Source organism: Salmo salar, chromosome 02, assembly GCF_965601325.2.
Source record: "Salmo salar chromosome 02, fSalSal1, whole genome shotgun sequence".
Lineage (NCBI taxonomy): Eukaryota > Metazoa > Chordata > Actinopteri > Salmoniformes > Salmonidae > Salmo > Salmo salar.
This window is the reverse complement of record NC_138292.1, coordinates 83,365,187-83,382,500: the sequence shown is the minus strand read 5'-3', so window position 1 is coordinate 83,382,500 and position 17,314 is coordinate 83,365,187. Positions and strand designations below refer to the sequence as shown.

The 17,314-nt window shown below is 35.3% G+C and overlaps 1 protein-coding gene across 1 annotated transcript in view; it reads left to right on the top strand.

The window, feature by feature from the left end:
* LOC106594732 (protein sidekick-1) overlaps positions 1–17,314 on the top strand; it is a 414,915-nt gene that overhangs the window by 379,946 nt on the left and 17,655 nt on the right. The window contains exon 37 of the mRNA XM_082969524.1: positions 16,919–17,105. Coding sequence (XP_082825650.1) covers positions 16,919–17,105 — 187 coding nt within the window. The remainder of the gene's footprint in view (positions 1–16,918; positions 17,106–17,314) is intronic.

Here is a 17,314-nt window from a genome sequence, read left to right as displayed (position 1 = left end):
GAAGGGGAGATATGGAGAGGAGAGGGAGAAGGGGAGAGATGGAGAGAGAGAAGGGGAGAGATGGAGAGAGAGAAGGGGAGAGATGGAGAGAGAGAAGGGGAGAGATGGAGAGGAGAGAGAGAAGGGGAGATATGGAGAGGAGAGGGAGAAGGGGAGAGATGGAGAGAGAGAAGGGTAGAAATGGAGAGGAGAGGGAGAAGGGGAGATATGGAGAGGAGAGGGAGAAGGGGAGATGTGGAGAGGGAGAAGGGGAGAGATGGAGAGGAGAAGGAGAAGTAGAGAGATGGAGAGGAGAAGGAGAAGTAGAGAGATGGAGAGGAGAGAGAGAAGGGGAGATATGGAGAGGAGAGGGAGAAGGGGAGAGATGGAGAGAGAGAAGGGGAGAGATGGAGAGAGAGAAGGGGAGAGATGGAGAGAGAGAAGGGGAGAGATGGAGAGAGAGAAGGGGAGAGATGGAGAGGAGAGAGAGAAGGGGAGAGATGGAGAGGAGAGGGAGAAGGGGAGATATGGAGAGGAGAGGGAGAAGGGGAGAGATGGAGAGGAGAGGGAGAAGGGGAGAGATGGAGAGAGAGAAGGGGAGAGATGGAGAGAGAGAAGGGGAGAGATGGAGAGAGAGAAGGGGAGAGATGGAGAGAGAGAAGGGGAGAGATGGAGAGAGAGAAGGGGAGAGATGGAGAGGAGAGAGAGAAGGGGAGAGATGGAGAGGAGAGAGAGAAGGGGGAGATGGAGAGGAGAGAGAGAAGGGGAGCGATGGAGAGAGAGAGAGAAGGGGAGAGATGGAGAGGAGAGAGAGAATGGGAGAGATGGAGAGACAGTGAAATTACTTTTGTAGAGTTGAGGTTTTAAAGAGTGGGTTTTCTGTTAGAATGTTCCAGTCCAGTAACAATGAGAAGTATCCATTATAGTGACAGGCTGAACTCACATCACAACATCATTCTGCTGGATACATCATGTTGTTATAGAATACATCACAACATCATTCTGCTGGATACATCATGTTGTTATAGAATACATCACAACATCATTCTGCTGGATACATCATGTTGTTATAGAATACATCACAACATCATTCTGCTGGATACATCATGTTGTTATAGAATACATCACAACATCATTCTGCTGGATACATCATGTTGTTATAGAATACATCACAACATCATTCTGCTGGGTACATCATGTTGTTATAGAATACATCACAACATCATTCTGCTGGATACATCATGTTGTTATAGAATACATCACAACATCATTCTGCTGGATACATCATGTTGTTATAGAATACATCACAACATCATTCTGCTGGATACATCATGTTGTTATAGAATACATCACAACATCATTCTGCTGGATACATCATGTTGTTATAGAATACATCACAACATCATTCTGCTGGATACATCATGTTGTTATAGAATACATCACAACATCATTCTGCTGGATACATCATGTTGTTATAGAATACATCACAACATCATTCTGCTGGATACATCATGTTGTTATAGAATACATCACAACATCATTCTGCTGGATACATCATGTTGTTATAGAATACATCACAACATCATTCTGCTGGATACATCATGTTGTTATAGAATACATCACAACATCATTCTGCTGGATACATCATGTTGTTATAGAATACATCACAACATCATTCTGCTGGATACATCATGTTGTTATAGAATACATCACAACATCATTCTGCTGGATACATCATGTTGTTATAGAATACATCACAACATCATTCTGCTGGATACATCATGTTGTTATAGAATACATCACAACATCATTCTGCTGGATACATCATGTTGTTATAGAATACATCACAACATCATTCTGCTGGATACATCATGTTGTTATAGAATACATCACAACATCATTCTGCTGGATACATCATGTTGTTATAGAATACATCACAACATCATTCTGCTGGATACATCATGTTGTTATAGAATACATCACAACATCATTCTGCTGGATACATCATGTTGTTATAGAATACATCACAACATCATTCTGCTGGATACATCATGTTGTTATAGAATACATCACAACATCATTCTGCTGGATACATCATGTTGTTATAGAATACATCACAACATCATTCTGCTGGATACATCATGTTGTTATAGAATACATCACAACATCATTCTGCTGGATACATCATGTTGTTATAGAATACATCACAACATCATTCTGCTGGATACATCATGTTGTTATAGAATACATCACAACATCATTCTGCTGGATACATCATGTTGTTATAGAATACATCACAACATCATTCTGCTGGATACATCATGTTGTTATAGAATACATCACAACATCATTCTGCTGGATACATCATGTTGTTATAGAATACATCACAACATCATTCTGCTGGATACATCATGTTGTTATAGAATACATCACAACATCATTCTGCTGGATACATCATGTTGTTATAGAATACATCACAACATCATTCTGCTGGATACATCATGTTGTTATAGAATACATCACAACATCATTCTGCTGGATACATCATGTTGTTATAGAATACATCACAACATCATTCTGCTGGATACATCATGTTGTTATAGAATACATCACAACATCATTCTGCTGGATACATCATGTTGTTATAGAATACATCACAACATCATTCTGCTGGATACATCATGTTGTTATAGAATACATCACAACATCATTCTGCTGGATACATCATGTTGTTATAGAATACATCACAACATCATTCTGCTGGATACATCATGTTGTTATAGAATACATCACAACATCATTCTGCTGGATACATCATGTTGTTATAGAATACATCACAACATCATTCTGCTGGATACATCATGTTGTTATAGAATACATCACAACATCATTCTGCTGGATACATCATGTTGTTATAGAATACATCACAACATCATTCTGCTGGATACATCATGTTGTTATAGAATACATCACAACATCATTCTGCTGGATACATCATGTTGTTATAGAATACATCACAACATCATTCTGCTGGATACATCATGTTGTTATAGAATACATCACAACATCATTCTGCTGGATACATCATGTTGTTATAGAATACATCACAACATCATTCTGCTGGATACATCATGTTGTTATAGAATACATCACAACATCATTCTGCTGGATACATCATGTTGTTATAGAATACATCACAACATCATTCTGCTGGATACATCATGTTGTTGTATAGAATACATCACAACATCATTCTGCTGGATACATCATGTTGTTATAGAATACATCACAACATCATTCTGCTGGATACATCATGTTGTTATAGAATACATCACAACATCATTCTGCTGGATACATCATGTTGTTATAGAATACATCACAACATCATTCTGCTGGATACATCATGTTGTTATAGAATACATCACAACATCATTCTGCTGGATACATCATGTTGTTATAGAATACATCACAACATCATTCTGCTGGATACATCATGTTGTTATAGAATACATCACAACATCATTCTGCTGGATACATCATGTTGTTATAGAATACATCACAACATCATTCTGCTGGATACATCATGTTGTTATAGAATACATCACAACATCATTCTGCTGGATACATCATGTTGTTATAGAATACATCACAACATCATTCTGCTGGATACATCATGTTGTTATAGAATACATCACAACATCATTCTGCTGGATACATCATGTTGTTATAGAATACATCACAACATCATTCTGCTGGATACATCATGTTGTTATAGAATACATCACAACATCATTCTGCTGGATACATCATGTTGTTATAGAATACATCACAACATCATTCTGCTGGATACATCATGTTGTTATAGAATACATCACAACATCATTCTGCTGGATACATCATGTTGTTATAGAATACATCACAACATCATTCTGCTGGATACATCATGTCATGTTGTTATAGAATACATCACAACATCATTCTGCTGGATACATCAGTCATGTTGTTATAGAATACATCACAACATCATTCTGCTGGATACATCATGTTGTTATAGAATACATCACAACATCATTCTGCTGGATACATCATGTTGTTATAGAATACATCACAACATCATTCTGCTGGATACATCATGTTGTTATAGAATACATCACAACATCATTCTGCTGGATACATCATGTTGTTATAGAATACATCACAACATCATTCTGCTGGATACCAGGTCATGTTGTTATAGAATACATCACAACATCATTCTGCTGGATACATCATGTTGTTATAGAATACATCACAACATCATTCTGCTGGATACATCATGTTGTTATAGAATACATCACAACATCATTCTGCTGGATACATCATGTTGTTATAGAATACATCACAACATCATTCTGCTGGATACATCATGTTGTTATAGAATACATCACAACATCATTCTGCTGGATACATCATGTTGTTATAGAATACATCACAACATCATTCTGCTGGATACATCATGTTGTTATAGAATACATCACAACATCATTCTGCTGGATACATCATGTTGTTATAGAATACATCACAACATCATTCTGCTGGATACATCATGTTGTTATAGAATACATCACAACATCATTCTGCTGGATACATCATGTTGTTATAGAATACATCACAACATCATTCTGCTGGATACATCATGTTGTTATAGAATACATCACAACATCATTCTGCTGGATACATCATGTTGTTATAGAATACATCACAACATCATTCTGCTGGATACATCATGTTGTTATAGAATACATCACAACATCATTCTGCTGGATACATCAGGTCATGTTGTTATAGAATACATCACAACATCATTCTGCTGGATACATCATGTTGTTATAGAATACATCACAACATCATTCTGCTGGATACATCATGTTGTTATAGAATACATCACAACATCATTCTGCTGGATACATCATGTTGTTATAGAATACATCACAACATCATTCTGCTGGATACATCATGTTGTTATAGAATACATCACAACATCATTCTGCTGGATACATCATGTTGTTATAGAATACATCACAACATCATTCTGCTGGATACATCAGGTCATGTTGTTATAGAATACATCACAACATCATTCTGCTGGATACATCATGTTGTTATAGAATACATCACAACATCATTCTGCTGGATACATCAGGTCATGTTGTTATAGAATACATCACAACATCATTCTGCTGGATACATCATGTTGTTATAGAATACATCACAACATCATTCTGCTGGATACATCATGTTGTTATAGAATACATCACAACATCATTCTGCTGGATACATCATGTTGTTATAGAATACATCACAACATCATTCTGCTGGATACATCAGGTCATGTTGTTATAGAATACATCACAACATCATTCTGCTGGATACATCATGTTGTTATAGAATACATCACAACATCATTCTGCTGGATACATCATGTTGTTATAGAATACATCACAACATCATTCTGCTGGATACATCATGTTGTTATAGAATACATCACAACATCATTCTGCTGGATACATCATGTTGTTATAGAATACATCACAACATCATTCTGCTGGATACATCATGTCATGTTGTTATAGAATACATCACAACATCATTCTGCTGGATACATCAGGTCATGTTGTTATAGAATACATCACAACATCATTCTGCTGGATACATCATGTTGTTATAGAATACATCACAACATCATTCTGCTGGATACATCATGTTGTTATAGAATACATCACAACATCATTCTGCTGGATACATCATGTTGTTATAGAATACATCACAACATCATTCTGCTGGATACATCATGTTGTTATAGAATACATCACAACATCATTCTGCTGGATACATCATGTTGTTATAGAATACATCACAACATCATTCTGCTGGATACATCATGTCTGTGTTATAGAATACATCACAACATCATTCTGCTGGATACATCATGTTGTTATAGAATACATCACAACATCATTCTGCTGGATACATCATGTTGTTATAGAATACATCACAACATCATTCTGCTGGATACATCATGTTGTTATAGAATACATCACAACATCATTCTGCTGGATACATCATGTTGTTATAGAATACATCACAACATCATTCTGCTGGATACATCATGTCATGTTGTTATAGAATACATCACAACATCATTCTGCTGGATACATCATGTTGTTATAGAATACATCACAACATCATTCTGCTGGATACATCATGTCATGTGTTATAGAATACATCACAACATCATTCTGCTGGATACATCATGTTGTTATAGAATACATCACAACATCATTCTGCTGGATACATCATGTTGTTATAGAATACATCACAACATCATTCTGCTGGATACATCATGTTGTTATAGAATACATCACAACATCATTCTGCTGGATACATCATGTTGTTATAGAATACATCACAACATCATTCTGCTGGATACATCATGTCATGTTGTTATAGAATACATCACAACATCATTCTGCTGGATACATCATGTTGTTATAGAATACATCACAACATCATTCTGCTGGATACATCATGTTGTTATAGAATACATCACAACATCATTCTGCTGGATACATCATGTTGTTATAGAATACATCACAACATCATTCTGCTGGATACATCATGTTGTTATAGAATACATCACAACATCATTCTGCTGGATACATCATGTTGTTATAGAATACATCACAACATCATTCTGCTGGATACATCATGTTGTTATAGAATACATCACAACATCATTCTGCTGGATACATCATGTTGTTATAGAATACATCACAACATCATTCTGCTGGATACATCATGTTGTTATAGAATACATCACAACATCATTCTGCTGGATACATCATGTTGTTATAGAATACATCACAACATCATTCTGCTGGATACATCATGTTGTTATAGAATACATCACAACATCATTCTGCTGGATACATCATGTTGTTATAGAATACATCACAACATCATTCTGCTGGATACATCATGTTGTTATAGAATACATCACAACATCATTCTGCTGGATACATCATGTTGTTATAGAATACATCACAACATCATTCTGCTGGATACATCATGTTGTTATAGAATACATCACAACATCATTCTGCTGGATACATCATGTTGTTATAGAATACATCACAACATCATTCTGCTGGATACATCAGGTCATGTTGTTATAGAATACATCACAACATCATTCTGCTGGATACATCATGTTGTTATAGAATACATCACAACATCATTCTGCTGGATACATCATGTTGTTATAGAATACATCACAACATCATTCTGCTGGATACATCATGTTGTTATAGAATACATCACAACATCATTCTGCTGGATACATCATGTTGTTATAGAATACATCACAACATCATTCTGCTGGATACATCATGTTGTTATAGAATACATCACAACATCATTCTGCTGGATACATCATGTTGTTATAGAATACATCACAACATCATTCTGCTGGATACATCATGTTGTTATAGAATACATCACAACATCATTCTGCTGGATACATCATGTTGTTATAGAATACATCACAACATCATTCTGCTGGATACATCATGTTGTTATAGAATACATCACAACATCATTCTGCTGGATACATCATGTTGTTATAGAATACATCACAACATCATTCTGCTGGATACATCATGTTGTTATAGAATACATCACAACATCATTCTGCTGGATACATCATGTTGTTATAGAATACATCACAACATCATTCTGCTGGATACATCATGTTGTTATAGAATACATCACAACATCATTCTGCTGGATACATCATGTTGTTATAGAATACATCACAACATCATTCTGCTGGATACATCATGTTGTTATAGAATACATCACAACATCATTCTGCTGGATACATCAGGTCATGTTGTTATAGAATACATCACAACATCATTCTGCTGGATACATCATGTTGTTATAGAATACATCACAACATCATTCTGCTGGATACATCATGTTGTTATAGAATACATCACAACATCATTCTGCTGGATACATCAGGTCATGTTGTTATAGAATACATCACAACATCATTCTGCTGGATACATCATGTTGTTATAGAATACATCACAACATCATTCTGCTGGATACATCATGTTGTTATAGAATACATCACAACATCATTCTGCTGGATACATCATGTTGTTATAGAATACATCACAACATCATTCTGCTGGATACATCATGTTGTTATAGAATACATCACAACATCATTCTGCTGGATACATCATGTTGTTATAGAATACATCACAACATCATTCTGCTGGATACATCATGTTGTTATAGAATACATCACAACATCATTCTGCTGGATACATCAGGTCATGTTGTTATAGAATACATCACAACATCATTCTGCTGGATACATCATGTTGTTATAGAATACATCACAACATCATTCTGCTGGATACATCATGTTGTTATAGAATACATCACAACATCATTCTGCTGGATACATCATGTTGTTATAGAATACATCACAACATCATTCTGCTGGATACATCAGGTCATGTTGTTATAGAATACATCACAACATCATTCTGCTGGATACATCAGGTCATGTTGTTATAGAATACATCACAACATCATTCTGCTGGATACATCATGTTGTTATAGAATACATCACAACATCATTCTGCTGGATACATCATGTTGTTATAGAATACATCACAACATCATTCTGCTGGATACATCATGTTGTTATAGAATACATCACAACATCATTCTGCTGGATACATCATGTTGTTATAGAATACATCACAACATCATTCTGCTGGATACATCATGTTGTTATAGAATACATCACAACATCATTCTGCTGGATACATCATGTTGTTATAGAATACATCACAACATCATTCTGCTGGATACATCATGTTGTTATAGAATACATCACAACATCATTCTGCTGGATACATCATGTTGTTATAGAATACATCACAACATCATTCTGCTGGATACATCATGTTGTTATAGAATACATCACAACATCATTCTGCTGGATACATCATGTTGTTATAGAATACATCACAACATCATTCTGCTGGATACATCATGTTGTTATAGAATACATCACAACATCATTCTGCTGGATACATCAGGTCATGTTGTTATAGAATACATCACAACATCATTCTGCTGGATACATCATGTTGTTATAGAATACATCACAACATCATTCTGCTGGATACATCATGTTGTTATAGAATACATCACAACATCATTCTGCTGGATACATCATGTTGTTATAGAATACATCACAACATCATTCTGCTGGATACATCATGTTGTTATAGAATACATCACAACATCATTCTGCTGGATACATCATGTTGTTATAGAATACATCACAACATCATTCTGCTGGATACATCATGTTGTTATAGAATACATCACAACATCATTCTGCTGGATACATCATGTTGTTATAGAATACATCACAACATCATTCTGCTGGATACATCAGGTCATGTTGTTATAGAATACATCACAACATCATTCTGCTGGCTACATCATGTTGTTATAGAATACATCACAACATCATTCTGCTGGATACATCATGTTGTTATAGAATACATCACAACATCATTCTGCTGGATACATCATGTTGTTATAGAATACATCACAACATCATTCTGCTGGATACATCATGTTGTTATAGAATACATCACAACATCATTCTGCTGGATACATCATGTCATGTTGTTATAGAATACATCACAACATCATTCTGCTGGATACATCATGTTGTTATAGAATACATCACAACATCATTCTGCTGGATACATCATGTCATGTTGTTATAGAATACATCACAACATCATTCTGCTGGATACATCATGTTGTTATAGAATACATCACAACATCATTCTGCTGGATACATCATGTTGTTATAGAATACATCACAACATCATTCTGCTGGATACATCATGTTGTTATAGAATACATCACAACATCATTCTGCTGGATACATCATGTTGTTATAGAATACATCACAACATCATTCTGCTGGATACATCATGTTGTTATAGAATACATCACAACATCATTCTGCTGGATACATCATGTTGTTATAGAATACATCACAACATCATTCTGCTGGATACATCATGTTGTTATAGAATACATCACAACATCATTCTGCTGGATACATCATGTTGTTATAGAATACATCACAACATCATTCTGCTGGATACATCATGTTGTTATAGAATACATCACAACATCATTCTGCTGGATACATCATGTTGTTATAGAATACATCACAACATCATTCTGCTGGATACATCATGTTGTTATAGAATACATCACAACATCATTCTGCTGGATACATCATGTTGTTATAGAATACATCACAACATCATTCTGCTGGATACATCATGTTGTTATAGAATACATCACAACATCATTCTGCTGGATACATCATGTTGTTATAGAATACATCACAACATCATTCTGCTGGATACATCATGTTGTTATAGAATACATCACAACATCATTCTGCTGGATACATCATGTTGTTATAGAATACATCACAACATCATTCTGCTGGATACATCATGTTGTTATAGAATACATCACAACATCATTCTGCTGGATACATCATGTTGTTATAGAATACATCACAACATCATTCTGCTGGATACATCATGTTGTTATAGAATACATCACAACATCATTCTGCTGGATACATCATGTTGTTATAGAATACATCACAACATCATTCTGCTGGATACATCATGTTGTTATAGAATACATCACAACATCATTCTGCTGGATACATCATGTTGTTATAGAATACATCACAACATCATTCTGCTGGATACATCATGTTGTTATAGAATACATCACAACATCATTCTGCTGGGTACATCATGTCATGTTGTTATAGAATACATCACAACATCATTCTGCTGGATACATCATGTTGTTATAGAATACATCACAACATCATTCTGCTGGATACATCATGTTGTTATAGAATACATCACAACATCATTCTGCTGGGTACATCATGTCATGTTGTTATAGAATACATCACAACATCATTCTGCTGGATACATCATGTTGTTATAGAATACATCACAACATCATTCTGCTGGGTACATCATGTCATGTTGTTATAGAATACATCACAACATCATTCTGCTTGATACATCATGTTGTTATAGAATACATCACAACATCATTCTGCTGGGTACATCATGTCATGTTGTTATAGAATACATCACAACATCATTCTGCTGGATACATCATGTTGTTATAGAATACATCACAACATCATTCTGCTGGATACATCATGTTGTTATAGAATACATCACAACATCATTCTGCTGGATACATCATGTTGTTATAGAATACATCACAACATCATTCTGCTGGATACATCATGTTGTTATAGAATACATCACAACATCATTCTGCTGGATACATCATGTTGTTATAGAATACATCACAACATCATTCTGCTGGATACATCATGTTGTTATAGAATACATCACAACATCATTCTGCTGGATACATCATGTTGTTATAGAATACATCACAACATCATTCTGCTGGATACATCATGTTGTTATAGAATACATCACAACATCATTCTGCTGGATACATCATGTTGTTATAGAATACATCACAACATCATTCTGCTGGATACATCATGTTGTTATAGAATACATCACAACATCATTCTGCTGGATACATCATGTTGTTATAGAATACATCACAACATCATTCTGCTGGATACATCATGTTGTTATAGAATACATCACAACATCATTCTGCTGGATACATCATGTTGTTATAGAATACATCACAACATCATTCTGCTGGATACATCATGTTGTTATAGAATACATCACAACATCATTCTGCTGGATACATCATGTTGTTATAGAATACATCACAACATCATTCTGCTGGATACATCATGTTGTTATAGAATACATCACAACATCATTCTGCTGGATACATCATGTTGTTATAGAATACATCACAACATCATTCTGCTGGATACATCATGTTGTTATAGAATACATCACAACATCATTCTGCTGGATACATCATGTTGTTATAGAATACATCACAACATCATTCTGCTGGATACATCATGTTGTTATAGAATACATCACAACATCATTCTGCTGGATACATCATGTTGTTATAGAATACATCACAACATCATTCTGCTGGATACATCATGTTGTTATAGAATACATCACAACATCATTCTGCTGGATACATCATGTTGTTATAGAATACATCACAACATCATTCTGCTGGATACATCAGGTCATGTTGTTATAGAATACATCACAACATCATTCTGCTGGATACATCATGTTGTTATAGAATACATCACAACATCATTCTGCTGGATACATCATGTTGTTATAGAATACATCACAACATCATTCTGCTGGATACATCATGTTGTTATAGAATACATCACAACATCATTCTGCTGGATACATCATGTTGTTATAGAATACATCACAACATCATTCTGCTGGATACATCATGTTGTTATAGAATACATCACAACATCATTCTGCTGGATACATCATGTTGTTATAGAATACATCACAACATCATTCTGCTGGATACATCATGTTGTTATAGAATACATCACAACATCATTCTGCTGGATACATCATGTTGTTATAGAATACATCACAACATCATTCTGCTGGATACATCATGTTGTTATAGAATACATCACAACATCATTCTGCTGGATACATCATGTTGTTATAGAATACATCACAACATCATTCTGCTGGATACATCATGTTGTTATAGAATACATCACAACATCATTCTGCTGGATACATCAGGTCATGTTGTTATAGAATACATCACAACATCATTCTGCTGGATACATCATGTTGTTATAGAATACATCACAACATCATTCTGCTGGATACATCATGTTGTTATAGAATACATCACAACATCATTCTGCTGGATACATCATGTTGTTATAGAATACATCACAACATCATTCTGCTGGATACATCATGTTGTTATAGAATACATCACAACATCATTCTGCTGGATACATCATGTTGTTATAGAATACATCACAACATCATTCTGCTGGATACATCATGTTGTTATAGAATACATCACAACATCATTCTGCTGGATACATCATGTTGTTATAGAATACATCACAACATCATTCTGCTGGATACATCATGTTGTTATAGAATACATCACAACATCATTCTGCTGGATACATCATGTTGTTATAGAATACATCACAACATCATTCTGCTGGATACATCATGTTGTTATAGAATACATCACAACATCATTCTGCTGGATACATCATGTTGTTATAGAATACATCACAACATCATTCTGCTGGATACATCATGTTGTTATAGAATACATCACAACATCATTCTGCTGGATACATCATGTTGTTATAGAATACATCACAACATCATTCTGCTGGATACATCATGTTGTTATAGAATACATCACAACATCATTCTGCTGGATACATCATGTTGTTATAGAATACATCACAACATCATTCTGCTGGATACATCAGGTCATGTTGTTATAGAATACATCACAACATCATTCTGCTGGCTACATCATGTTGTTATAGAATACATCACAACATCATTCTGCTGGATACATCATGTTGTTATAGAATACATCACAACATCATTCTGCTGGATACATCATGTTGTTATAGAATACATCACAACATCATTCTGCTGGATACATCATGTTGTTATAGAATACATCACAACATCATTCTGCTGGATACATCATGTCATGTTGTTATAGAATACATCACAACATCATTCTGCTGGATACATCATGTTGTTATAGAACACATCACAACATCATTCTGCTGGATACATCATGTCATGTTGTTATAGAATACATCACAACATCATTCTGCCGGATACATCATGTTGTTATAGAATACATCACAACATCATTCTGCTGGATACATCATGTTGTTATAGAATACATCACAACATCATTCTGCTGGATACATCATGTTGTTATAGAATACATCACAACATCATTCTGCTGGCTACATCATGTTGTTATAGAATACATCACAACATCATTCTGCTGGATACATCATGTTGTTATAGAATACATCACAACATCATTCTGCTGGATACATCATGTTGTTATAGAATACATCACAACATCATTCTGCTGGCTACATCATGTTGTTATAGAATACATCACAACATCATTCTGCTGGATACATCATGTTGTTATAGAATACATCACAACATCATTCTGCTGGGTACATCATGTTGTTATAGAATACATCACAACATCATTCTGCTGGATACATCATGTTGTTATAGAATACATCACAACATCATTCTGCTGGATACATCATGTTGTTATAGAATACATCACAACATCATTCTGCTGGATACATCATGTTGTTATAGAATACATCACAACATCATTCTGCTGGATACATCATGTTGTTATAGAATACATCACAACATCATTCTGCTGGATACATCATGTTGTTATAGAATACATCACAACATCATTCTGCTGGATACATCATGTTGTTATAGAATACATCACAACATCATTCTGCTGGATACATCATGTTGTTATAGAATACATCACAACATCATTCTGCTGGATACATCATGTTGTTATAGAATACATCACAACATCATTCTGCTGGATACATCATGTCATGTTGTTATAGAATACATCACAACATCATTCTGCTGGATACATCATGTCATGTTGTTATAGAATACATCACAACATCATTCTGCTTGATACATCATGTTGTTATAGAATACATCACAACATCATTCTGCTGGGTACATCATGTTGTTATAGAATACATCACAACATCATTCTGCTGGGTACATCATGTCATGTTGTTATAGAATACATCACAACATCATTCTGCTGGATACATCATGTTGTTATAGAATACATCACAACATCATTCTGCTGGGTACATCATGTCATGTTGTTATAGAATACATCACAACATCATTCTGCTTGATACATCATGTTGTTATAGAATACATCACAACATCATTCTGCTGGGTACATCATGTTGTTATAGAATACATCACAACATCATTCTGCTGGATACATCATGTTGTTATAGAATACATCACAACATCATTCTGCTGGATACATCATGTTGTTATAGAATACATCACAACATCATTCTGCTGGATACATCATGTTGTTATAGAATACATCACAACATCATTCTGCTGGATACATCATGTTGTTATAGAATACATCACAACATCATTCTGCTGGATACATCATGTTGTTATAGAATACATCACAACATCATTCTGCTGGATACATCATGTTGTTATAGAATACATCACAACATCATTCTGCTGGATACATCATGTTGTTATAGAATACATCACAACATCATTCTGCTGGATACATCATGTTGTTATAGAATACATCACAACATCATTCTGCTGGATACATCAGGTCATGTTGTTATAGAATACATCACAACATCATTCTGCTGGATACATCATGTTGTTATAGAATACATCACAACATCATTCTGCTGGATACATCATGTTGTTATAGAATACATCACAACATCATTCTGCTGGATACATCATGTTGTTATAGAATACATCACAACATCATTCTGCTGGATACATCATGTTGTTATAGAATACATCACAACATCATTCTGCTGGATACATCATGTTGTTATAGAATACATCACAACATCATTCTGCTGGATACATCATGTTGTTATAGAATACATCACAACATCATTCTGCTGGATACATCATGTTGTTATAGAATACATCACAACATCATTCTGCTGGATACATCATGTTGTTATAGAATACATCACAACATCATTCTGCTGGATACATCATGTTGTTATAGAATACATCACAACATCATTCTGCTGGATACATCATGTTGTTATAGAATACATCACAACATCATTCTGCTGGATACATCATGTTGTTATAGAATACATCACAACATCATTCTGCTGGATACATCATGTTGTTATAGAATACATCACAACATCATTCTGCTGGATACATCAGGTCATGTTGTTATAGAATACATCACAACATCATTCTGCTGGATACATCATGTTGTTATAGAATACATCACAACATCATTCTGCTGGATACATCATGTTGTTATAGAATACATCACAACATCATTCTGCTGGATACATCATGTTGTTATAGAATACATCACAACATCATTCTGCTGGATACATCATGTTGTTATAGAATACATCACAACATCATTCTGCTGGATACATCATGTTGTTATAGAATACATCACAACATCATTCTGCTGGATACATCATGTTGTTATAGAATACATCACAACATCATTCTGCTGGATACATCATGTTGTTATAGAATACATCACAACATCATTCTGCTGGATACATCATGTTGTTATAGAATACATCACAACATCATTCTGCTGGATACATCATGTTGTTATAGAATACATCACAACATCATTCTGCTGGATACATCATGTTGTTATAGAATACATCACAACATCATTCTGCTGGATACATCATGTTGTTATAGAATACATCACAACATCATTCTGCTGGATACATCATGTTGTTATAGAATACATCACAACATCATTCTGCTGGATACATCATGTTGTTATAGAATACATCACAACATCATTCTGCTGGGTACATCATGTCATGTTGTTATAGAATACATCAGAGGGCAGGTCAACAGCAGAATATTGAGCATGTGTACCCTTCAGGGACAAGGGTAGGGAGACAGAAAGGAACCATTGTGTCAGTAGAAAATGGTCTCACTTCTTGTGTGTGACTTCTTCCTGTTTCCTGTGATGTGATCAGATCCACTACTGGCAGGGTGACAGACAGAACCAGACAGAGAAGGTGACTGTTGTGTTTGTTCCTGACATGCGTGTTCGTCTGGTCAACCTCACGTGTTACACATCCTACCTCGTCACGCTGTCTGCCTTCAACGTGGCTGGAGACGGCCCGCCCAGCGAACCCCGGGGCGCCAAGACCCTACAGGCTGGTAGGTTCCCTAACCTCTAACCTCTAACCCCAGGGGGCCAAGACCCTACAGGCTGGTAGGTTCCCTAACCTCTAACCCCAGGGGGCCAAGGCCCTACAGGCTGGTAGGTTCCCTAACCTCTAACCTCTAACCCCAGGGGGCCAAGGCCCTACAGGCTGGTAGGTTCCCTAACCTCTAACCTCTAACCCCAGGGGGCCAAGACCCTACAG